Below are 27,292 nucleotides of genomic sequence, written 5' to 3' on the forward strand. Positions count from 1 at the left end.
TTACAGTCATTTAACCCACCATGGGCAATGCTGAAATCACTGTTACAGATAGTACAGTGTGCAAGACTGTAATTGTGGTTTACTTTTATAAGACAGGGGTATGTACACCTTTGTATAGTCTGTTGTAAAATGTCTTACATTTCTTTTTGGGGGGCATTCTCCCTGTGCCCTGTTCCTAGATACACTGAACTGATTAATTTCATTATTGATTAATTCGGTCGGGAGAAGAGATAAAAGCCCGCCCACACTGAAAATTCATTTGTTGACTTACCGAAACAGGTAAATCAGGATGCTCCTGAGGCACACACGCACACTGCCTCACGCACAGTCTCTAGGTCCCTCTCCCTCTCTGTCGTGAGCGCGCTACACAGATGCTTGGCTCCTGGGCTTTTGTGTGTTTTTGATAAGAGATATTAGACCCTGATTGTTGGCCTTTGTCTACAGCCACGCCAAGATGGTTGAAGCCAAACATATTAGCAGCTATATGGCCCTAGCTGGCCATAGCCCTTGTAATAAATGTAGCTTATTTGAGTTCCAAGGAAGCTTATCACCTTAATAAGTGACTTATTATTTGTCCAAAAGCTCATATGGCTCTGGAAGAAGGGACAGAAAGAGAAATAATAAGCGTGACAGGGGTCATTAAAAAATTAAATGTCCACAGACCCGTGTAGTGGTTTTGTAATTCAGTAATTCAGTGAACGACAAGCAACCAAGGACAAGGCCATGAATGTGACCCTAAAAGGATAATACACTAAGGGTCTGTCACAATGTTAAAATTCTGTGGAGAAATGAACCGAATCATATGGTCATGAGAAACCGTTAATGAGATCTGTTTAAAACCATTAAAAACGTGTATGGTGTTATATAACATAAATAACATAAATGAATTGTAATTGTGGATATTTTACACTGTCAAGTGGTTGTTATTATTTTCTCAAACGAGTTTAAGGAGAGTGTGTATGGAACATTGATGAAAGTGGGTGTAAAGGTTTCCTCAGTATGATTGTGTGTGTGTGTGTGTGTGTGTGTGTGTGTGTGTGTGTGTGAAACCCTCACAGCTTGTTAGCAGAGTTTAACCCATGACTGCAAATTCACCTGTGCACATATGACAGGGTATTTCATAGTCATTTGTGTTTTGTTTCTTTAGTAACCCTTATAGTTTGAGAGATGTAGACATATTTTACACGGCTATCTGTATGTTGTTCCTTTAGTTACTTTAATAGGTTTTGTGACTATTCAGTTATGGCTGCATGCTATTTACCGGCAGCGGTAAAGTTAATGAGAATTATGTCTCAGGGAAACCCTGCATATGGTTGTAGCTTGAATATGATTGTAACGTAAATGAGGTTTGTAATCTACTACAGCCAGCCTGTTGCTTGTTTGTAAACTCTGTGTTTGATGATTGATTCGAGTAAATGTTCTCAATGAGGAATCATCAGCTTGTTATTATTTATCCCTGCTTTTCAGGGGTGTACCACACACACACAAACACACGCACACAAACACACACACCTTTTAACATTTAAACTGGACTCCAAAGACTGACGCAATATGACAACTAGGAAGCCACTCCTCAGCACACCCTGTTGTGGTGAAAATGAAACTTAAGTATCACTTGGCAGGTCTTTCTCTCAGAGTGCTTGTGCGCTTGGTTGTTAGAGAAAGCAAACAAAATGGCAGAGTCAGTTTCCAAGAAAGAAGAGGACTTCTTCACGTGTCCAGTCTGTCTAGATCTGCTGAAGGATCCAGTGACTATTCACTGTGGACATAATTTCTGCATGAGGTGCATTGAGGGCTGCTGGGATCAGGAGGATCAGAGAGGAGTCTACAGCTGCCCCCTGTGCAAACGCACCTTCACTCCCAGACCTACACTCTTCAAAAATACTGAGATTTCTGAAATGGTGGAGACATTCAGGAATACCAGAATCCAAGCTTCTCCTATTACTCCCACTAATGCCGGACCCGGAGATGTGGAGTGTGACGTCTGCACTGGAAGAAAACTCAAAGCTGTGAAGTCTTGTCTGGATTGTCTGTTGTCTTATTGTGAAACTCACTTTGGATTTCACAATAATGTCAACCCCGGAAGAAAACACTCAGTGATTGATGCCACAGGCCAGCTACAGGAGAGGATCTGCTCCAGTCATAATAAGGTTTTAGAAATATTTTGTCGAACTGATCAGAGTTGTATCTGCTATCTGTGCATGGTGGACGAACATAAAGGCCATGACACAGTCACTGCTGCAGCAGAATGGAAAGACAAACAGGTCAGTACTTGAGCTACATATTTGACAAACATTTCTATGAGGGCTCTTATACAGTACATACTAACTGTAAAAGTATTGTTGTAGTATTACAGTCTTACCATTTCCGCAATGACCCCACCCATTACAAAAAGGAAGAATCAGGAAATGTTTATCAGGTGCAAGATCCAGCGTAAAAACAGGTTCTACGGTTCTGAGCCATCTTGACAAGTTGTTGCTGTTTAAATACCAGTGTATAGTAAATCAATACAAAAAGTAGACATATCTAACTCCCTGCCCTCCCGGGGTGTGTGTCTCATACAGCAGACCTCAACTTCAGCGCCAAGGTGAAGCAGCCGGCAAAATTAGAACCGTGATCTCGCGCAGCAGACTTGGCCTTCATGGCACTCTAACGAATCCTAAGGGATGTCAAGCACAGGGCTGTTCATTTAAAAAGGTGCCAATCATAGCTGGCAATCACCAGCACCAGTTACCGTGCAGTCAGCCGCTGGTTAGGTGCAGTCAAGGGGGTGGTGCCTAGAAGAGAGTTCCAGTTATGATCCTAATTAAAGACACGACAACCCAAACATACAAGCAAAATAAAACACTCCTATTGAAACAAACTAAACGTTACGCATAACATGGACCACATACCGTTATCCAACATCCCAATATGATATCTTTTAAACTAAGCGCATGGCTTTATCCTGATTTTCACTTGAAGATGATGGCAACTGCTTCAATGTGTCATTAATTCTCTTAAAAACTCAAATGTAATTGAAAGTTTTTGCTTATGAATATTCAGTTGTCATGTGAGATGTTTTATCATCATTGTTGTAAACAATCCAACGATAATACAGTGAAAATAAGCTGTTTTTGTTTTTAAACAGAGGCAGTTAGGGAAGACACAGAGGAGATTCCAGCAGAGAATCCAGGAGAGAGAGAAGGAGCTGCAGGAGCTGAGAAAGGCTGTGGAGACTCTCAAGGTGAGAACTGACCACATAAGACAACAGGTGGCTCAACAATCGCTTGTTATTGTGTTATCACCATTATGCTGCCATCTCTACATGATAAAGACCATCACAGAAAGACATGGTTTGGCAGGATTTACCCTGGGTCATTTGATCAACAAGAGTCAGTCGCACCATGAGTGAGTTTGCTCCTTCACTTACCTCTGTGGGTCTCCTGCCCCCCTCCTGTTTGGGTGTTTCCTAACAGAGCTCTGCACAGACAGCAGTGGATGACAGTGAGAATATCTTTACTGAGATGATCCGCTCTATTGAGAGAAGGTGCTCTGAGGTGAAAGAGCTGATCAGAGATCAGGAGAAGGCTGAGGTGAGTCGGGCTGAAGGACTCCTGAAGCGACTGGAGGAGGAGATTACTGAGCTGAAGAGGAGAGATGCTGAGCTGGAGCAGCTTTCACACACAGAGGATCACATCCATTTGATTAAGGTAGCATAATTTGAAATAAAGCATCCATGTGGGTTGAAGAGAATTTCTAGATCTTTTAATGTAATGTCTTAATGTGCCTAACATATTCACATAAACACATGAGTGCATACACACTAAACCAACAGAGGATCACATCCATTTCCTCAAGGTAATATCATTTTAAATAAAGCATCCATGTGGGTACAAGAGAGGAAAAAGGCATCATTTTTAGATCTTTTAATGTAATGTCTTAATGTGTCTAACATATTCACATACCTAAACACATGAGTGCATACACACTAAACCAACTCAATTCACCCGTCATGTCTGCAGCCTTTGGGGAAACACAGACCTGGCTGAATATTCAGGAGGTCTGCCTCTCCTTTTATGTATTTCTTTCTGTAGAATATCCTGTCAATCAGAGACTCCCCTCGCTCCACGCCCAGCATGACCTTCAACCAAAGCTTCTCTTTTGAGGCTGTGAAGGAATCTGTCTCTGGAGTAAAGGTGCAGCTGGAGGAGAAACTGGATGCCATCTTCAGGCAGGAAGTAGTCAGGATAAAGGCAGGTGGATAAACATGTAGAACTGACTCAATGATGAATTCCTTATTTCAAAATTTGAGAAGACAAGGATTTCACTTAATTTTGATTTATTTTTCTCAACAGTGACAAATATCCAGATCATCCAGTCTTTAGAATGTGAGTATTTATTTTTTTCTCTCTCTCTCTCTCTCTCTCTCTCTCTCTCTCTCTCTCTCTCTCTCTCTCTCTCTCTCTCTCTCTCTCTCTCTCTCTCTCTCTCTCTCTCTCTCTCTCTCTCTCTCTCTCTCTCTCTCTCTCTCTCACACACACACACACACACACACACACACAGCATTATTAGTTATTTCACTGATCAGGTTTGAAGCCCTCTGAGTTGTATTTTCCTGAAGTCATCTGATGAAATATGGTGTTTTCACTTCCAGTGCCTGTATTAGCATTTACACTATGAGTTAAAACTGCATTTGAAATTTGATCTCAGTTTTGGGTTGAAGCATTAGACACTTAAAACATCAGTGAACATGTTGTGAACAGGGTTTAGGTAACATTCCTGGACACCAGTGACAATTTTATGTTATATCTAAGCACTGTAAAGCTGAATAACCCTTGGTAAAGGAGAGACAGTTGCCTAAGAAATAACCTTTCCTTTAAAGCTGAAGTGAAACATCTTTTCATAGGTCTGTCACAGTTGCTAAAAAAAAACATTAAAGAAAAACAATCACCCAAAGATGAAGCCAGCTCAAGCTATATGGGCTTAGTCAGTGTGTGAGAATAAGTGTGTGAGTCTGGTATTCAGATCCTGGGTGAATGAATGTCTCTCTGTGTTGTGGTCCAAGATGCTGAACCTGAGGTCCCGGTCAGAAGAACACACAGTAATGAGTGGCTGCCACCAAACAGTAAGTCATTAATTAATGATTCTAACATCCTCTAAGCCTTTACATCAGGTGTCTAGCACAGAAACAATAGTTTCACTGCATCTCATGACTGAAATAATCTAATCTCAATAAAACCCTCTTTCAGCTGTGAGACATAGGAGGATTGGAGGTGTGGTTGGGCTCCAGAGTTTGAAATAATGGCCTTCATATTCAAGATGTATTTATCGAGAGATTAAAAGATATAAAGCATAACTACTCGATCTTAAAATTTACATTTTGATCAGGGAAAACACAGACAAAACGGAAGCCAATGGATGTCAGAGATGGAGTTAAATTTTAGGTTCAGAAGCTATATCTCTGCAAACAAACATTTGTTCCCTAAAACAGCATAAATGCTTTGGACAGTTTCCTGCCCCTGATCACATATGAGCTCACCCGGGCATCGTTTTTCAACATCAGTGCTGTGATCGGACTTAAGCTACTGCTCTCTTATTATTCCCTATGAACTTCTCTCAAGTTTTCTATCTCTGGGAATTTGACATTAAAACAGCAGCAGATTTGGGGCATATCATTCCAAGACACAGTAAGGTGTGAGACTGAATGGCTGCGCCCAGGCAAACTCTGGATCCTATTTTGTGGATATTGGCATTGAGTTCATACGTATCTGTCACAAACTGGAGACTTGAAACAAGAAATAGGATGCAAACGCTCAAGGCGTGTTTTACTTAAATAAATCAAAGTGCCACGATGGGCATACAAGGCAAAGTTCACAGGACTGGAGAACACAGCATGTCTTACTGCTCACAAACAATTACACACAAAGACAAAGGAAAAGTCCAAGGCTTACATACACTCTAAAAAGTAATTCAGGGGACCTTTTACCACTACTTAATTAAATGCATGGTTTCAAGGTAAAAATTCAAATTTACCGATTTAGATCAACCTTTTAAGTTGCAAACATTATTTAAATGAGTTGTGTTGACTTAATAATGTTGGTAATTACATCAACTTAATATTATTTGTAATTCAAACTCAAATTTCTGCATTCATTGAATTAAAACTAAATTTAAGTTGTAGTAACTTAATGTAATTGGCTTGACAACTTAATTTTTCTCCACCTTGAGTTCAGGAGTTCTAGGCTCCTCCTCTACCCAGTTCAAATTCCTGGACAACTTCAGACAGTTAAGACTGTGTTAGAAGAACTGTAGGCAGAACAAAGTTCTATTACAAAGTGGTATAATATAAAGGACATTTTCAAGGCAAGTTTCATTTAATTTACAATTAAACTCTACTTAATCATTCTTATCCACTGCTATGCTAAACTAAAGGGTTGGATGGCCAAAATTCACTGCTAAATATGACTAGCATTAGCTTTGTTTAGCTACAACATTCCATCAACTGTTAGCAAGTGTAGCCTAGCCTTTGGATTGTTGATATTTCTGTGATAGAGACTAAAGTAGTAGAGGAAGAGGGTTTCTTTTTTTTTTTTGCATTGTAAATGATTTTCGATTTTGGTTACTATTGTGATACAACCTAAAGTTTGCATTTTTCATGGTCTAAAAGGCTACATACATTAGTTTAGCATATACGTTGGCCCATATCTTGGGCAAAATGGTCTGGGGCTGCAAAATGTGTACATTTGAAACCTCTACAGAAACAGGGTTGCTAAAACATTACAGGTTACGCCATGGTCATGGGCAACCTCTGCCATGTCTTTTCCCTTTGCATCGTTGTATTTTAGCATTATTTGAAAATTGCACCTTTTTCTGTTAGTAACTGTGCTGTTTGAGTCTTGTTTTTGTATTCATGTTAGGTGTTCATGTTCATCCTGGCTGTATATGTTTTTGACGTTTGCCTGTTCCTTGACCTGAGCCTGTTGGATTCCTTTTTTGGATACTTCTGCCATGAACTCGGTTTTGATTCTTGGATTTTTGACCTATGCCTGCCTGTTGACCACGAGACTGCCTTTTCCCTTTGCATCATTGCCTATGAGTTTGATTAAAATCTTTGAAACTTGAGCTGTGATGTCTGCAAGTGGGTCCTTCACTAATGAGAGTTGTAAAAGTTTGCTAAATGTTAACAAATGTTTTACAAAATAATTTTTAAACTGGAGTTAACAACACACATTTTACACGTTTGGCACTGTGGTTTTAAATACACAAAGGCCTATAACTTTGCTGTGATGGCATAACTGAGTATGCTTACTACTTTACTTAAGGCAATATTGCAAATGTATGAATTTATAATTTGTTGGGCAATTTACATTTGTGTTGTTGTTTTTTCAAGATTTATATATTGAGTGTTCAAGTACTCAACTGCAATTTAATATAGAAAAAGTTAATTGCCTAACAATTTTGTTCTTGAATTAAATAATTTCTTAAAAGCTACATGAACAAAAACATGAAAAAGCGAAAAACAAAATACTGAAAAAAAATCTAATTGGAGCAACTTAATTTTTTAAACAGTTGCCAACTTAAAAACTTGTGTTCCTGATTATGGTAATTAAGTACATAACGCTTAAAAACTCCTTTTAAATAATGTGGAAAAACTTGTTGGAACAACTTAATTTTTTTGAGTTATCAACTTAAAAACTTTTGTTTATGCTAACAATAATTAAGTTAGTGGTACTTAAAAATTCCCTTGGTTGTAGAGGAAAAGCTAATTCCCCCAACTCAATTTAGATCTTTGGTTGAACTTAATTTCATTAGAAGTGGTCATAACTCAAAAAAGATTGATGCAAACTGTTGCGTTAATTTTCTGCGTTGAGCCAACGCATTTGTTTTTAGAGTGTAGGAGCTTAATTAATACATTGGCTACAGGTGAGAACTAAACTAACTAGAAAATGCATTTCCTGAAGGAAATACCAGTGCATGAAATGCAAAGGTTAAGAAAGGAAGAAGAAAAGAAAGAAGAGTGAAAGAAAGAAAGAAGAAAGGAAAGAAGAGTGGAAGAAGGAAAGAAGAAAAGAAAGAAGAGTGAAATAATGAAAGAAGAAAGGAAAGAAGAGTGAAGGAAGGAAAGAAGAGTGGAAGAAGGAAAGACAAAAGGAAAGAAGAGTGAAGAAAGGAGAGAAGAGCAGAAGAAAGAAAGAAGAAAGGAAAGAAGAGTGAAAGAAGGAAAGAAGAAAAGAAAGAAGAGTGAAGACAGGAAAGAAGAAAAGAAAGAAGAGTGAAATAATGAAAGAAGAAAGGAAAGAAGAGTGAAGGAAGGAAAGAAGAGTGGAAGAAGGAAATAAGAAAAGAAAGAAGAGTGAAAGAAGGAAAGAACAAAGGAAAGAAGAGTGAAAGAAGAAAATAAGAAAGGAAAGAAGAGTGGAAGAAGGAAAGAATAGTGAACAAGAGTGGCTCTGGATGAAGAGATAAAGAGAGAGTGAAAATATTGAAAAAAGGAGATAAAAATGGATTGAAGAAGAGAGATTGAGTGTGAGAGAAAGTTGACTGAGAGAGAAAGATGGAGAGATGGAGAGAAAAAAAATAGAGAATGGATGGTGTCTTAATGTTCCTAGTTACAGTTAAATTGAGAGGTACAGAGAGAAGAGGTTCCTTTGATTTGGTGCAGCTGTCAGTGAAGCACAGGTGCAAGCCAGTTTAAAGACCCTATTATGATGTCATAATGGCCCAATGTAAGTCAATGGGAGACATTTATATTCGTTTTTCTTTAATATCTTAAAAAGTATAAAGTTTAGAAAAGTGAAAAATACATAGCATAAGTGTCGTTTACAAGACCTACGCGACAAAGTTTGAATGAAGTTTCTACGTTAAGCGGTTCGGGCTGAATTAATCGCAGAAAAAGGTAACAAGAATAAGAAGAAGAAGAAGAAGAAGAAGAAGAAGCCTAGGAATAACAATACAGGGCATTTCATGCACTGTAATTAACACAATGGCTAGAGGGGAGAACTAAACCTAACTAGAAAATGCATTTCCTGAAGGAAATACCAGTGCATGAAATGCAAAAGTTAGGAAAGGAAGAAGAAAAGAAAGAAGAGTGAAAGAAGGAAAGAAGAAAGGATAGAAGAGTGAAGAAAGGAGAGAAGAGAGGATGAAGGAAAGAAGAGTGAAAGAAGGAAAGAAGAAAAGAAAGAAGAGTGAAGAAAGGAAAGAGGAGTGGAAGAAAAGAAAGAAGAGTGAAGAAAGGAAAGAAGAGTGAAAGAAGGAAAGAAGAAAGGAGAGTGAAGAAAGGAAAGAAAAGTGAAAGAAGGAAAGAAGAGTGAAAGAGAAAAAGAGTGAAAATATTGAAAAAAGGAGATAAAAATGGAGTGAAGAAGAGAGATTGAGTGTGAGAGAAAATAGACTGAGAGGGATAGAGAGAAAGATGGAGAGATGGAGAGAAAAAAAGTAGAGAATGGAAGGTGTCTTAATGTTCCTACACTGTAAAAAAAAAAAAATTTAAGGCAACAAACTTCAGTAAAATTTTAAGGCAACAAACTTCAGTAAAATTTTAAGTTGGGCAATTAAACTCAATATTTTAAGTTTTGCTTTTGAGTTTGCTCAACTCTGAATTCTGATTTTGGTCAACTCAAGAGTAAGTTCTACTAACTCATAATTTTACATTGTAATAACATTTAATCCTTACTTGTGCCAACTCTCCCCTAAGTTGTACTTACTTATTATTTAACATTGTAATAACATTTAATCCTTACTTGTGCTAACTCTCCCCTAAGTTGTACTTACTTATTATTTAACATTGTAATAACTTTTAATCCTTACTTCTGCTAACTCTCCCCTAAATTGTACTAACTTATTATTTAACGTTGTAATAACTTTAAATCCTCACTTCAGCTAACTGTCCTGTAAATTGTAGTAATTTATAATTTTACATTGTAATCTTATACAGAATTCACTTTAAATGGGTTTAGCAGAATAATTTAAGAGGAATTTAAAATCGCACACTGCAATAGTTTATAATGTAACTCAACTTTATAATTTATAACCAGGAACTTCTAATCAAATGTATAGATAATTACAGACGCAACATATACATTCAAAACATTTGTTTTATTTATACTGTATCAAATCCCTTCCAAAAGGGGCAAGTAAATGCAAACTATCGAGACCATGTAACATGTTTCAGAAAAACCAACCAAAAAAAAAATGTTTACAAGGGAAGGCCCTTTAAAGCTGCAGTTTGTCTATGTGCAGAGATGTCAGATGTCTGAAACAAGAGTTGCATGAAACATTACAAGATGTAATTGACATATAAGAAGTAGAGTAAACATGCAGGCAGCTGTCCTTTTCAATATCCAAAATGATTGCTACGATTACGATTGCTCACTGTGAAGGTATATCCACTGGAGGTGCTTTTTGTGTCACTGACAGGCTCATATCATTATCAGTGTCTGACAACATTATGAAAAGGCTCCCCACAGAGCAATGTCTTTTTGTTTTTAAGATTAAAATACCCTTTGTTTAACAAGAAAAAGCCGCTATATCACCTCGATTTGAAAACTGAATCAAAAACGTCTAAAAATGACCTATATATTCCACAATTCACACTACATGGACAAAGATGTAAACAGTGTTGTTGGACTGCTCATTAACTTCACTGGAGCAATTCCAAGAACGCGATTGGATAACAACGTCAAAACGTCACGATTATCGGACCCAAAGTGTAGCTGCCCTCTCCATTTGCCTCGGGAATAAAGTTATCGATAACAACTTAATAAGCAATAACTGCAAGTGGCAACAATTTTTGTCTAAACGTGAATACAAAAGTAGAACATATTTACAAAAACATGGCTTCTCCATATCCAGGGAACGTTAAAATGCACGAAATCGCACCTCGGCCCACCACCTATTAGGGGAAGCCAAGCTTTAGAGAAATCGCCACTGGTCGTAAGTGTGAACTAGCCAGGTAACAAACTACACACGATGGCAGACAATGCTAATATTTGTATGATGTACCCAAAAAATGAGCTCCCCCTCTTTGAAAGATCAGCAGCCGCCACTGGTGGGGCAGGCAGCACACTAACTGCAGAACCGAGCAGCAACCTGTCGCTGGCCCCGCGCTCTCTCTGTCCCTACTAAACCAGCCTGCTCACCTGCTACCTGGAGCAGAGACGGAGCATGACTACCACTGTGTAGTAACACTACACTTCTGAAAGATGGCATAAAATGTCAGCTAATGTTGCAACCACAATTTTGAGTTAGCATTAATACCCTAATGTCTTTATTGTATCTGTAACAAGCTGGCAAACACGAATTAAAGCAGCACAACGGATCAATAGCTATACGCTTGCTATATGCTATCAGCTAAAACTGACGAAATCTCTTGAAATGTGCTGACTTTGACATTATTACAAACTAGTTACTCAACAACTGTCATTACACAGTCAAGCAAGTGCAACACAAGACAAAGCAAGATGGCAAATAAGCTTACTAGTTCAGCAGACAGTGGAAAGTTGGGCGGCAAAACTACAGAACGAAGTTATATGCCTATAGACCCTGCATAGCAATGGCGCGGATGCAATTCTCTATATTAAAAGTCATTGTAGCGCCCCAATTTTTTTCAAGCTGTTATTTTTAGGTTAAACTGATTATCCTAACCATAATCCTGAAGTATAATTGTTGCATTGTGTTACTTTAACACAATACCAACAGTCAGAAGATAACATGCCTGTCCTGTTTGAATAGGTTGCCTGACTGATGCTAGCTTTCTCTAATGACTGAAAAGCTTTGTGTAAATGTCTTGGTCGCTTTCTCCATTAAACGACGTACAACATAGGCCTACTGCACAACACAACTCAGAATAAAATTCGCGCATCATTTTAATTTAATTAAAGGTTGATTTAAAACGTACCTGTTTGGACTCCAGCAAGAGACAGCAGCACAGCCAGAATGAGACTTCAATTGTAAAGTGCCAACGGACAGTTGGCTTTTTCCCGCATGTCACAACAAAGAGGGCTATATATTTTCAAGTTTTACCAACATAAAGTACTGTTTTAGGCCAACAAATACAAGTTGCTTTTTTTACAGTGTAGTTACAGTTAAATTGAGAGGGACAAAGAGGTTCCTTTGATTTGGCGCAGCTGTCAGTAAAGCACAGGTGCAAGCCAGTTTAAAGACCCTATTATGACGTCATAATGTCCCAATGTAAGTCAATGGGAAAATTTCGATTCGTTTTTATTTAATATCTTAAAAAGTATAAAGTTTTGAAAAGTGAAAAATACATAGCATAAGTGTCGTTTACAAGACCTACGCGACAAAGTTTGAATGAAGTTTCTACGTTAAGCGGTTCGGGCTGAATTAATCGCAGAAAAAGGTAACAAGAATAAGAAGAAGAAGAAGCCTAGGAATAACAATACAGGGCATTTCATGCACTGTAATTAACACATTGCCTACAGGTGAACCAAACATCGAGGAAAGGAAACATCGAGGAAACCAAACATCGAGGAAAATCTAAGTAGTGAGGGAAATACTAAAACACAGAAAAGGATGAACGGGTTGGAGTAGCATATGGAGAAAGAGTAGGAACAGAAACAGAGGAGCGTGCAGCTAAGGTTGTGACAGAATCCCCCCTCTGACGAGCAGCTCCAGATGCTCTAGAATGCTGACCGGGGGGACGGCCTCGCTTACGTGGCGCAGGACGGTCAGGGCATCTCCGGTGAAATTCTGCTTTGAACATGGGTTCCAGGATGTCATTAGACGCCACCCAAGATCGCTCCTCTGGGCCATGCCCTTCCCAATCAACGAGGTATTGGAGTCGGCCAGCTCTCCGTCTCGAGTTCAGCAGTGCTCTCACAGCATATGCAGGTTCTCCATGAACATTAAATACTGGAGGTGGAGTGTCCAGGGGCTCTGCCTCCTGCAGTGGACCTGGAACCACCGGCCTAATGAGGGAAACATGAAATGAGGGTGAGACTTTGAACTGTGATGGTAATTGCAGGCGATATGTTACCCTGTTTATTTGTTTTAGGATCTTGAATGGTCCAATGAAGCGTGGCCCAAGCTTTCTGCATGGCTGGCGGAGATTGATGTCCTTTGTGGATAACCACACTCTCTGGCCTGGATGGTAGGTTGGAGCCTCTCTGCGATGGCGGTCGGCTGCCTCCTTATGCCTCTTGATGGCCCTCTGGAGGTGAACGTGAGCTGAAGACCAGGAACTCGGGCAGTACCTCCGAAGCTACTGTCAGGACAGGCAGGGTGATCTGACCATTAGACTGCGGGTGATGACCTGAGGTCAGACTCACCGTGACCCCCAGCCTTTCCATGAAGGCCCACCAAACCTGTGAGGTGAACTGAGTGCCCCGGTCAGAGACGATGTCTTCAGGGAGGCCAAAACGTCTGAAGACATTGTGGAATATGGCCTCGGCAGTCTGGAGAGCTGTGGGGATACCCGGCAGAGGAACAAGACAGCAACCCTTTGAAAATCTGTCCACTATAACAAAAATTGTGGTATTACCTTCAGATGGAGGCAGGTCGGTGACAAAATCTATGGACAGATGGGTCCACGGACGCTGAGGTAAAGGCAGTGGCTCCAGGGTGCCTGCAGGTAGGTGTCAGGGGACCTTTGATTGAGCACAAACACTACAGGCCTGAACATCCTTGTTTAGGGTAGGCCACCAATACTGAGAGGATAGCAGCTGTTGTGTGCGAGTGGTGCCAGGGTGACCCGTGCCAAGAGATGTGTGCGCCCAGGTAATAAGACGACTGCGCAAAGAATCAGGTACGTGCCTGATCGGAGGGCATTCAGGTGGTTTTGGGTCCTGAGCTGAAGCCTCCAGGAGCTCTCTCTCCAGATCCCACCGAATGGGGGCTACAATACAGGTGGGAGGGACAATGGGTTCTGGGGTGTCAGGATGTGGTATTGCTTCAAACATGCGAGAGAGTGAGTCGGCTTTGGTGTTTTTTGAACCAGGACGATATGAGATGTTGAATTGGAAACGAGTGAGGAATAAGGCCCACCTGGCTTGTCGGGGGTTGAGCCGCTTGGCTGTGCGGATATATTCCAAATTTTTGTGATCTGTAAATATCACAAAAGGCTGTTGCGCCCCCTCCAGCCAGTGACGCCACTCCTCCAGGGCAAGATTGATGGCCAGTAGCTCCCTATTACCCACATCGTAATTTCTCCCAGCCTGGGTCAGCTTCCTGGAGAAGTAAGCACATGGGAAGAGTTTAGCAGGATAACCTTGACATTGAGACAGGATGCCGCCTACCCCCACCTCTGAGGCATCCACCTCTACAACAAAAGGAAGCGCAGGGTCAGGATGCTTCAGTAGAGGGGACGATGTGAACCTTGTTTTGAGAGTCCTGAATGCCTCCTCTGCTTCAGGTGACCAGGAAAAAAAACGAGGAGATCCTTTCAGGAGAGAAGTCAGAGGAGCTGCTACAGAACTGAAATTCCTAATAAACCTGCGGTAAAAATTAGAAAAGCCAAGAAATCTTTGAAGTTCCTTTGTAGTTTTGGGCCTCGGCCAGTTCAGCACAGCCTGCACCTTTTCCTCATCCATCTGCACTCCCTGTGAATTCAACACGTAGCCTAGGAATGAGATGGAAGACTGATGGAAGAGACATTTCTCAGCTTTGACAAAGAGGTCATGCTCAAGCAGTCTGTTAAGTACTGCCTTCACATGTTTTACATGATCCTGAACATTGTCTGAGTATATAAGAATGTCATCAATATAAACAACAACAAACCTTTGGAGCATGTCTCTGAGAACCTCATTCACAAATGACTGGAACACAGAAGGAGCATTGACTAACCCATACGGTAAAACAAGGTATTCATAGTGACCAGTGGTAGTGGAGAATGCAGTTTTCCATTCATCTCCTTGCCTGATCCTCACCTGGTGAAGTATCGGGCCCCACGAAGCTGTTCAAGTGCTGAAGGGACTAATGGCAGTGGGTAACGGTACTTAATGGTTATGTTGTTAAGAGCCCTGCAGGCCAAGTAGCGGAGATGGAAGCAACATGCCCAGCCTAGCCCCATGCATGCAGGAAAACAAGGACAGGTTTGGACAGTTTCCTGCCCCTGATCACACACGAGCTCACCTGGGCATTGTCCTGGCACTGAACTAGGGGGCTGGCAGGGTCATGTCATCACCATTTACACTGAATTCTACCCCACACACTAGTGATTCACTTTACTAATAAAGTATCAATGCAATGGAAACTAAAGCTGCCTCGTTTTTCAACATCAGGGCTGTGATCGGACTTAAGCTACTGCTCTCTCATTATTCCCTATGAACTTCTCTCAAGTTTTCCATCTTAACTCTGGGAATTTGACATTAAAACAGCAATAGATTTGGGACACATCATTCCAAAACATCGCGTCCAGGCAAACTCCGGATCCCATTTTGCGGATATTGTCCATAGTTCATATCTGAAAGGGGCATCCCAGTGTACATACTCTAAACTGATTTTACTCACTATGTCTGAAATTAGGTTGTGTTCATGAATTAATTAAATAGTTTAAGAACTGAAGGACTTTAAAATGCCCTTACCATCTTAATGAAGATGAGTGACTCTTGTTGAGGTCAGAATGACGTTTTCCTCTGTGTTGCGTGAATGTGGGTGTGTATGGTAATTGGGGCGCACAGGTGTTGGTGATGATGAGAATTGTGCCGTGGTGTGTGCACCTATGCGGGTGCCTACGGTAATCGGGTCACCTGGTGTGTGTGTAACGCATTATATCAATTGCTCATTTAGTGTGGTAGTAATGAACGGAAAGAGGGTGATGGGGCAAGCCCTACTTTTGCTGACCGCATTTATACTGCTGCTTGTACAATGTAAAGTTACTGGATACCTGAACTTACGGATGTTCTAATTCTGACGAATTACCAAAGGAACAATAAAAGGAAAAAACACTGGATTTATGGACTAATGAGTCACTGGATTTATTCACATACAGAAACAGCAAGCGCGTCTGGCAGGTTAAAGCATTCCCCAATACAGCCTCTCGACGACAATCAAAAGATCTAGTAGTTGTCTACAATTACTCTATTGAGTGCATCTCCATCTTCTTTTGTCAGTAAACAAACTAACTTTACTGAGTGCATATTGCACACACCAGAGCACATCACTCTTCTGAATTTATGAAGAAGTTGTCATTGATTACATTTTGTATCCAAGCAATGCAAAAGTATCCAAAGTTTAGTTCACAAAGTTTGCTGATATGGTGAGTGTGTTAAGTGTTTTATAAAAGTGTACAGAGTATTGACACAAGTTTGAAAATTATTGTAGAAATCTTGGTCTAATTGAGAAAAAGTCAACATCTCTTTTTTTATAAATTCTTGTGGTTGTTATGATAAAAACAGGATAGTCAGCATTCTTTTTATATGAGTATAATGTTGTTGTGATGTTTATGAATGCCCTCGCACCCAGTTTAATGGGCTGTAATGTGATGTTTTCGGTCTCAGTGTCTGAAGTCCATGCTGTTTTACCTGAACCAGTGACCAGAGAGGAGTTCTCACAGTGTAAGTTGGACATAAAGACATGCAAGCTATCACACATATACACACACACACACAACGTGCACACACAGGGATACACTCACATGCATGATATCATGATCATAGTAGCAAACTCACACACACACACACACACACACACACACACACACACATTGGCGACAGGGGCAAGGAAAGACTCCCTTTTAATCAGGAGGAAACCTTAAGCAGAACCGGGGCACATAAGGGGGGACCCATCTGCTTGGAGCCGGCAGACTTTCACCTACAAACACACTGGAACACTTTGAGTACTCCTGTACACAAAGGATTCATTTCACACAAAGGAATCAAATCAAGCAAACCCAAATACTTACAGAAACTCAACATCATTCATTCATAAAAAGGGCTACCTTCAACACACACACACACACACACGCACACGCACACGCATGCACACACACACACACACACACACACAATACAGACATTCACACATGTACACTTGCACAAACATGTACAGAATTACTCACACAAAAACAATTCTTACTTATATGTGAAACATTCTCTCACAGAAGAAATCACAGAAATAAATCCCATCTACCACATGCAAAGATTCAAATAAAAAAACAGCAACAACCACACACACACACACACACACACACACACACACACACACACAGAGACACACACAGTTACACAACTAACACATATAAATACCTAAGTTTGTCCTGTCTTCTCCTCCATCAGACTCCTGTCACTTCACACTGGATCCAAACACAGCACACAGAAACCTTCATCTGTCTGAGGGGAACAGGAGGGTGGAGAGGAGAGATGAGGTCCAGTCATACCCTGATCATCCAGAGAGATTTGATGTGTGGAAGCAGGTGCTGTGTAGAGAGGGTGTGTCTGGACGCTGCTGCTGGGAGGTTGAGTGGAGTGGGGAGTTTGTTAGTATAGCAGTCTCATATAAAAGCACCCGCAGGAAAGGGGGTGTTGAGTGTCTGTTTGGAGGTAATGATCAGTCCTGGAGTCTGCACCTCTCCCCCAGCAGCTCCCATTTCTGGCACAATAAAAAAGAGACTAAACTCCCTCCAGTGGCCAGCTTCAGAATAGGAGTGTATGTGGATCACAGTGCAGGAACTCTGGCCTTCTACAGTATCTCTGACACAATGACCCTCCTGCACAGAGTCCAGACCACATTCACTCACTCACTCAACCCTGGGATTGGGCTAGGTTATAGATCATCAGTGAAGCTGCTGTGACTGGTGGAAATCAAGAAACTCAAGACTTATGTCAGAAATCAAAGATAAAGAAACTGACTAATTCAATGTTGTTGTTTCTACAGAAGTTGAGTGGCTGACATAGTGTATATGAAAACTGTATGTCACCCTGTGCTCTTAATTGTAACACTCAAAAAATGACAGACATTCAGTTGTGACCTTTATCGCTTAACAACTTAATTGTAACTGCTTTTGACTGATTGACTGTGTTGCTGGGAGTGTATAGAACTGGAACATTCATGAATATTTATTACACTGCTGTTAGGCTTACAAGTGTGAGTGTCCGTGTGTGTGAGTGTCCGTGTGTGTGTGAGTGTCCGTGTGTGTGTGTGTGTGTGTGATAATCTGTTGATTATGAGTAGGGCTTCTCTCTTGTGTGTTTATTTACCTCCACACCTGGCAGTTATTGGTCATGTGATCTACAAGCTTGGCCAGAACAATGTGCTGCTGTTGGATGCGTCAGATTGAAATGCCTCTCACTCTGAGATAGCACAGCAGAGTTTTAACGCTGTCTTCCCATACATTATTTCACAGTAAGGTCACGTTCTTTTAAAAATAATATTTCTTATACTGTTTAGGTACCAAAATGCATTTAGGTTATGGTTTAGGAGCATTTTTATTTTCTGCGCCTTTGGGATGCGTTCCTGCCATGGCCTTACATTCAAAGAATGTCAGACCGCTATATCTGACATCATATTAAGCCTTGCCATTTGTAACCGGGCTCTCCCTGTGTTTAATGGATCATTTGAGATGGGGCAATATAAGTGCTGTGGTAAGTCATCTGAATAATGACTTGCAGGTTGTATTAGTGATGACTGTAGAGAAATGCTAATTCAACCGAAAACATTCCACATTTATCTTCCATTCTGGTACATATATTTATCCAGTTATTTAATTAAAATGTTCCATTTTGTTTTAAAATGCTGAATGTTAACATGCTACATTAAGCTTTTCTTAAGATGTCTTCACTACATTATTTAAAGTGACCAAACTAGTTGTACCAAAGGGAGCAGCATGCTGTCTGAATCAGTCACAATATCATACTCATGTCCGGGACGGTGCCTTGTTTGTTTGTCAATATGCAATACAACGACTGTCGTCTTGATGAAAATGAAATCGCTTTTCCACTTTTCACTTAAATTGTTATGTTAATAAGTACGTTTTTATTTTTTGTCTTAAATGGCTTGACTTTATTTCTCATCATGCCTTTGTTATACTTTGAAGATCTCCCACTGTACTTGATCTTGCATATAGATATGAGCACATGCCTTTATGGAATGATGTATGTATGAATAAAGTGATTCTATGCAATCTTGCCTCAGCAAATTACTTCAAGGACTGAGCCCTCTGTTAAAGCAGCAATAAGGAGTTTTGTTCCAAAACTAGCACAGTAACTAGCTAAAAGGTATGCAAACACACACACACACACACACACACACCCACACACACACACACACACACACACACACACAACACAAGTTGCCAACACACTAACTGGTGTCTTGGCAGTATAGCTTTCATTTTTGCAGGGTATTCCAGCCTGGTACACAGAACTACATAGTGCATGTCCTGGATGGCTAGTGGGGAAGACACAGGTGTTTATCTGTCCTACACATGACCATATGATATCAAAAAGAATTTGAGGATGGAACCAAAACTAGTTGCCTATAAAACCATACCTCAAAAAGTGTCAAATTGTTGCATAGTGTTACTTGAAAAACCCGGAAGAATGCTCAATATACCCCAAGCCAGTGGCGATTCTAGAAGATTTTACATGGGGTGGCAGAGGGGTGGCAAGTTGAAATTCAAGGATGGCACATCACACACACACACACATGCCTGGTGCCTATATGTATTTATTTATACAAATCCAGATAGTGAAAAAACAGCAATGTGTTGCCAAGAGTCTAAATATTGTTACAAAAAGCCTTGTCTTGAGAAAAGTCTCGATGTCCTGTGCTTTTCTCTTCATTTTTGGCCCCTGAAACTGCAATATTACTAGTGGTTTAGTTTTAAAGAGGATCTGATATCGGAACAGTGCTATCCGTTTGATTTACAACTGATTTAGTGCTTGCTGGCATTTGGATGGTAAGTTAAATAGGCTATGGTCTAATGGAGCCCATTAGATATGTGTTAACACTTACATTTAGGTTTTTTTCCAAGTCCAAATTTGATTTCTCTAACAAAAGAAAATAAAAGAAAACTGCATTCAGAAACCACAGCACTAAAAGTCTATTGACATACCGGTATATGACATATTTCCCTTCATAAAGACAAATTCTTTTCTTAATGGCCAATTGAATTTCTAATGGCTTGTTGTTCTATTAGGTTATCACATACAAAATAATATACCAAAGCAAAGCTAGACTACTAGCTAGCGAAAGATAGAGTGGACAAAAGAATGCACTTTTTACTGTTACTGAGTTTACTGTAGGCTACATGACGGAGTACCTTAAAAACAGCCAGAAAAAGGCTTTTTGAGAAAACTGTTAGTGGTATCTAAAATCTGATTTCGGAATAGCTTAACAGTTAGGTTACATACATAATCAGTCCACCTTACTGTACTAAAGACGTTGGGGTAGCTAAGGTAACAGTGGTAACTTCAAGGCTAGTTAGCACAAGAAAGCTAGCTACTGTATGCTACCGACTTTTGCAAGCTAGCAATTAAATAAACGATTGAAATTACAACGGAACTGTCTATCACATATGACATCCCATTACATTTTCTTTATTCACGATTCATCAGTACTGTACATTGATTCTTTCAGCACTACAAGCCTACAGTAGGCTTGTCTCCAGTTTGTTTTTGGCTTCTCAAATGCTTTCAAACCGATTATCTCCTCAATAGTATGGAGCGGGAGATGGGCAAACACGGTTAGAGCGGACTCATGGACTCAACCATTTTACAGGGGAGGGGGAGCTTAAAGATTTTAGAGCAAGTTACCAAAGAGATCAACCGCTTAAGTAGCAAAAATATAAGTAGCAAAAATACAATACCATTCAATAAATTCAAGAGTTTATTACAGGAGACACTTCTGACAACCTGGATGGCAAGTGGGGTGGCAAGCATTTTTTTTAGGGTGGCAGCTGCCACCCCTTGCCACCCCGGTGGTTTCGCCACTGCCCCAAGCACTCGCTCACCCAAGCCCTTCCCACTAGTTGATGGGGTGCGTGAGGATGTGGAAAGGTCACGGCCCCCTCTACTGAGAGAAGATGACAGTATCTTAACCGTACGTGATGTTATTATTACAAACAATAGTGATCTTAATCAGCATCTTATACACGTATACATACTGTATGTACTGAACAGTGATCTTGAGCAGCATCTTATACACGTATACATACTGTATGTACTGAACAGTGATCTTGAGCAGCATCTTATACACGTATACATACTGTATGTACTGAACAGTGATCATAAGCAGCATCTTATACACGTATACATACTGTATGTACTGAACAGTGATCTTGAGCAGCATCTTATACACGTATACATACTGTATGTACTGAACAGTGATCTTAAGCAGCATCTTATACACGTATACTGAATGTCCTGAACTGTCTCCTTTGCGGACCTGATAAAGGAGTGAAGTGAATGGCTTTTGACAGAGTGACAGTGAGGGGGTGCTATTGAGTGGGTTAATGTTTGTGTTGAAGGCGTGAAAAATTAGTTTGTACGCACATATATCTCTATTTCAACCGGAGCTGAGTCACCAGTCTCTTTATCTCAGCTCTCCGCTTGACTGAGGCAGCTCTCCGCTTGACTAAGGTATGTATTCTACTGCAGCCAACGAACACACACGTAGCCTATTTCCCCGCCTCCACCTGAACTTAAAAGACCGACGCAAAATGACAACTAGGAAGCCACTCCTCAGCACACCTTGATCTGGTGAAAACGAAAGTACATGGCACGTCTTTCGTCGTTGTGAGAGAAAGCAAACAAAATGGCAGAGGCTATTTTCAAGAAAGAAGAGGACTCCTTCACATGTCCAGTCTGTCTAGATCTGCTGAAGGATCCCGTGACTAATTCCTGTGGACATAATTTCTGCATGAGGTGCATTGAGGGCTGCTGGGATCAGGAGGAACAGAGAGGAGTCTACAGCTGCCCCCTGTGCAAAGACACCTTCACTCCCAGACCTAAACTAAAAAAAAATCCTCTGATTGCTGAAATGGTGGAGACATTTATGAAGACCAGAATCCAAGCTTCTCCTATTACTCCCTCTAATGCCGGACCTGGAGACGTGGAGTGTGACGTATGCACTGGAAGAAAACTCAAAGCTGTCAAATCCTGTCTGGAATGTATGGTGTCATACTGTGAAACTCACTACAAAGCTCACAATGAACTCATTCCTGGACAAAAACACAAGGTGACTGATGCCACAGGCCATCTACAGGACAGGATCTGCTCTCATCATAAGAAGGTTTTTGAAATATTTTGTCGAACCGATCAGAGCTGTATCTGCTATCTGTGCACGATGGACGAACATAAAGGCCATGACACAGTCTCAGCTGCAGCAGAATGGAAAGACAAACAGGTACTGGAGCTACATACTGTATGTGACCAACATTTCTATGAGGGCTCTTATACATACTAACTGTGAACGTAATACTATAAGTACAACAATACTATCTCAACAGTCTTTAAGTCTAGCTGTTTCTGCAATGACTTTGCCCGTTAGAGAAAGGAAGAATCAGAACATGATTATCAGGTGCAAGGTCCAGTGTTGTGCTGTAAAAACAGTGAAACATTAACCTGTCGGCTTCAAAATGAACACAGTTTTACCTTGCAAGATAATGTTCTGTCTTGCTGTTTAATACTAGTGCTCCTCTTGAGCCCATGGCTTTTCACTTGTAGATGTGATAACTACTGCTTCAATGTGTCATTAAATCAATCTCTTGAAAAGTCTCAAATGAACTATAAATATTCAGTTGTTGTGTGATATCTGATAATTATTGTTGTAAATAATCCACCGATAATATGGTGAAAAGAGGCTGTTTGTTTTTCTTTTTTAAACAGAGGCAGTTGGTGCAGACCCAGAGGAGATTTCAGAAGAGAATCCAGGAGAGAGAGAAGGAGCTGCAGGAGCTAAGGAAGGCTGTGGAGACTCTCAAGGTGAGAACTGACCACATAAGACAACAGCTGGCTCAGCGATCACTTTTTTTATTGTGTTATCACCGTTATGCTGCCATCTCTTCATGATACAGACTATCACAAAAATAAATGGTTTTGGCAGGATTTGCCCTTGGTCATTTGATCAAGAAGACCTAGTCACACCACAAGTGAGTTTGCTCCTTCACTTACCTCTGTGAGTCTCCTGCCCCCCTCCTCTTTGTGTGCCTCCTAACAGAGCTCTGTACAGACAGCAGTGGATGACAGTGAGAAGATCTTTACTGAGATGATCCGCTCCATTGAGAGAAGGCGCTCTGAGGTGAAAGAGCTGATCAGAGCTCAGGAGAAGGCTGAGGTGAGTCGGGCTGAAGGACTCCTGAAGCGACTGGAGGAGGAGATTGCTGACCTGAAGAGGAGAGATGCTGAGCTGGAGCAGCTTACACACACAGAGGATCACATCCATTTGATTAAGGTAGCAGAATTTGTAATAAAGCATCCATGTGGGTTTAAGAGAGGAAAAAGGCATAATGTGTCTAACATATTCATATACCTAAACACATTAGTGCATACACACTAAACCAACTGAATTCACCCATCATGTCTGCAGCCTTAAGGGAAAAACAAACAGGGCTGAATATTCAGGAGGTCTGCCTCACCTTTTATGTATCTCTCTCTGTAGAATTTCCCGCCAATCAGAGACTCTTCTCTCTCCTCGCCCAGTGTGACCTTCAACCAAAGCTTCTCTTTTGAGGCTGTGAAGGAATCTGTGACTGGATTGAAGGTGCAGCTGGAGGAGAAACTGGATGACATCTTCAGTCAGGAAGTAATCAGGATATCTGCAGCAGGTGGATAAACTTGTAGTATTAAAAAATTCCTTATTTCAAAGTTTGAGAACACAAGGATCCCACTTCATTTTGATTCATTTTTCTGTATGTCTCAACAGTGACGAACGTCCAGATCATCCAGACTTTAGAATGTGAGTCTCTCACTCTCTCTTTCTCTCTCTCTCTCCCTCTCTATCTGTCTCTCGCTCTCTCTATCTGTCACACACACACACACGAACACACACACCAACACACACACACACACACACACACACACAAACACACAAACACACACACACACACACACACACACACACACACACACACACAGTATCAATAGTTATTACACTGTTCAGTTTTGTAGCCCTCTGAGTTCTAGTTTGCTGAAGTCATCTGATGAAATATGGTGTTCTCACTTCACGTGTCTGTATTAGCATTTACACTATGAGTTAAACTCCATTTGAAATTTGATCTCAGTTTTGGGTCGAAGCATTAGACACATCATTAAACATATTGTGAACAGGGTTTAGGTAATATTCCTGGACACCAGTGACAATTTTATGTTACATTTTATTTTATATTATAAGCACTGTAAAGCTGAATAACCCTTAGTAAAGGGTAAACCCTGGGTGAATGAGTGTCTCTCTGTGTTGGGATCCCAGATGCTGATCCTGAGCTCCCAGTCAGAAGAACAAACAGTAAGGGGCTGCTGCCACCATCGAGTAAGTCATTACTGACTGATTCTAACAGCCTCTAAGCCTTTACATCAGGGGGCACAGAAATAATAGTTTGACGTTTTATTTGATTTTTTTATACGTATGTTTATTGAGCATCAACGATACAAAATGAGGACATAAAAAAGATACTATACAATGCTCACATTTTTCCCAATTTTACAATTAACAGTACCCGCCACCCCCCCTCCCACACACCCACCGACACCTCATACCCCTGTAGAGGTCACACCTGTCTCTAGGTGAAGGGAAAAGAAAAAATAGAAAAGAGAAGGAAAGAAAAAAAGAGAAAAAAAAGGGAATGAAAGAAAAAGATAGACATTTTTTTTTATAATAAAACACAGAGAGAGTAAACTAAAGAAAAACTAACATTTTGGAGTTTGACGGTTTCTTATCACTGAGGTGTGGTTGGGCTCCAGAGTTTGAAATAATGGCCTTGATCAAGGATGTGCACAGAAGTGGGATAAGGTTGCTCGGGCAACTGCCCGTTTGCCCTCCTCAACTGAAGTTGCCCCTCTGAAGGAAATATTCTGTATATATTTGAGATCAGGGGACGGGGGCGTGGCAGCAACGGTTAGTGAGAGTTTAAAATGATATAGGCAAAATTTGCGATCAGTTGATAGGGGCGTGGCATATCATTCCAAGACACAGTAAGGTGTTAGACTGAATGGCTGCGCCCAGGCAAACTCTGGATCCTATTTTGTGGATATTCTCCAGAGTTCATATCTGAAAGAGCCTAAAGACCAATACTCTAAACTGATTGTACCCACTATGTCTGCAATTAGTTTGTGTTCATGAATAAATGTAATGGTTTAAGAACTGAAGGACTTTTAAATGCCCTTACCATCCTAATGAAGATGAGTGACTCTATTGAGTGCATCTCCATCTTCTTTTGTCAGTAAACTAACTTTATTGAGTGCATATTGAACCCCACCTCACTTACTTATTTTCTAACATATGTTATGTTCGGGTCTGCTGGACCCATATTTCATAAAGGTTTGAACTAGGAGACAGATGCCCTCTGTAATATTTAAACTCATATATCCAGACAGAGTTGCAGTCATATGCAGTTGCAGTCATATTTAAAGCATGGGAATCTTTCCTCTCCCTCCATTTTGTTTTGTGTGTATTTATTTATGAATTCTTGTGGTTGTGATAATAATAACAAATACTGTTGTGGTTCCAACAGACCTGTGAACACCCTGAGTCTATATATGAACCCAACAGGAGAGACAGCATTCTTTATATATGAGAATATGAAAAATTAGCTTGTTGTGGTGTTTATGAATGCCCTTCTCATTCAGTTAAATGGGCTGTAATGTGATGTTTTCTGTCTCAGTGTCTGAAGTCCAGGCTGTTTTTCCTGAACCAGCGACCAGAGAGGAGTTCTCACAGTGTAAGTTGGACATAAAGACATGCAAGCTATCACACATATACACACACACACACAACGTGCACACACAGGGATACACTCACATGCTTAAAATCATGACCCCCCCCCCCCCACACACACACACACACACACACACATACACACACATACAAACACACACATCCATTCATGCTTTTGAACTTTTTAATATACAGCCACTGGAACCTTTACACCCTCAGTGTCTCTCAAATACCCAACATCATTAATTCCTAGAAAGGGCTACCTTCAGCCAAACACACACACTGCCTTTTACACACACACACGCAAACGCACACGCACATGCACATGCACACATGCATACACACACATGCACACACACACACACACACACACACACGCACACATGCACACACACACACACACACACACACACACACACACACACACACACACACACACACACACACACACACACACACACACACACACACACACACACACACACACACACACAAGCCATACTCACTTTTGAACTTTTGAATACAGACATTCACACATGTACACTTTCACAAACATATACAGATTCACACATAGAAAAACAAATCTCACTTATATGTGAAACATTCCCTCATAGAAGAAATCACAGAAATAAATCTCATCCCCCACACGCAAAGATTCATATAAAATAACAACAACAACCACACACACAGTCCTAACACACACACATAACAAACACACCTGACAAATATAAATACCTAAGTTTGTCCTGTCTTCTCCTCCATCAGACTCCTGTCACTTCACACTGGATCCAAACACAGCACACAGAAACCTCCATCTGTCTGAGGGGAACAGGAGGGTGGAGAGGAGAGCTGCGGCCCAGTCATATCCTGATCATCCAGAGAGATTTGATGTGTGGAAGCAGGTGCTGTGTAGAGAGGGTGTGTCTGGACGCTGCTACTGGGATGTTGAGTGTAGTGGACTGGGGGTTAGTATAGCAGTCTCATATAAAAGCATCAGCAGGAGAGGAGAGGGTAAAGAGTGTCTGTTTGGATGTAATGATCAGTCCTGGAGACTGGAGCTCAGCCCCCGCAGCTCCTTTTTCTGGCACAATAATAAAGGGACTAAACTCCCCCTAGTGGCCAGCTCCAGAATAGGAGTGTATGTCGATCACAGGGCAGGAACTCTGGCCTTCTACAACATCTCTGCCACAATGACCCTCCTGCACAGAGTCCAGACCACATTCACTCACACACTCTACCCTGGGTTTTGGGTTTATGATTCTGGATCAGTGAAGCTGCTGTGACTGACATGTGTAGATGCTGTTAGCACATACATCTCACACATCACATAATTTACACATCAATCACACATTAGCAGTGGCGTTTATACATTAGGGGCACATGTGTCACTGCCCCACCAGATCATGATGGCGCTGTGGTGCAGAAGGCTCAATGCATCTGTGCTTTGTGGCAAAATATATCTTATTTCATTTTATATGCAAAG

At 40.8% G+C, this 27,292-nt stretch overlaps 2 protein-coding genes across 2 annotated transcripts; both read left to right on the forward strand.

Annotated features, from left to right (window-relative positions):
• Positions 1-1,673: 1,673 nt before the first annotated feature.
• LOC308375783 (E3 ubiquitin/ISG15 ligase TRIM25-like) lies at positions 1,674-17,731 on the forward strand (the record flags this gene model as incomplete). Its single annotated transcript, XM_080851959.1, has 5 exons — positions 1,674-2,264; positions 3,131-3,226; positions 3,591-3,692; positions 4,077-4,220; positions 17,234-17,731. The coding sequence occupies 5 exons, from the start codon at positions 1,674-1,676 to the stop codon at positions 17,729-17,731; spliced, it is 1,431 nt and encodes a 476-aa protein (XP_080708085.1).
• Positions 17,732-21,693: 3,962 nt separating this feature from the next.
• On the forward strand, positions 21,694-27,092 carry LOC308376218 (tripartite motif-containing protein 16-like; the record flags this gene model as incomplete). Its single annotated transcript, XM_080852514.1, has 8 exons — positions 21,694-22,284; positions 22,767-22,862; positions 23,098-23,331; positions 23,539-23,704; positions 23,803-23,835; positions 24,346-24,405; positions 25,757-25,869; positions 26,550-27,092. 8 exons carry the CDS (start codon positions 21,694-21,696, stop codon positions 27,090-27,092), a joined length of 1,836 nt encoding a protein of 611 aa, XP_080708640.1.
• Between the last annotated feature and the right edge of the window lie 200 nt (positions 27,093-27,292).

Source organism: Sprattus sprattus, assembly GCF_963457725.1.
Source record: "Sprattus sprattus genome assembly, chromosome: 15".
Classification (NCBI taxonomy): domain Eukaryota; kingdom Metazoa; phylum Chordata; class Actinopteri; order Clupeiformes; family Clupeidae; genus Sprattus; species Sprattus sprattus.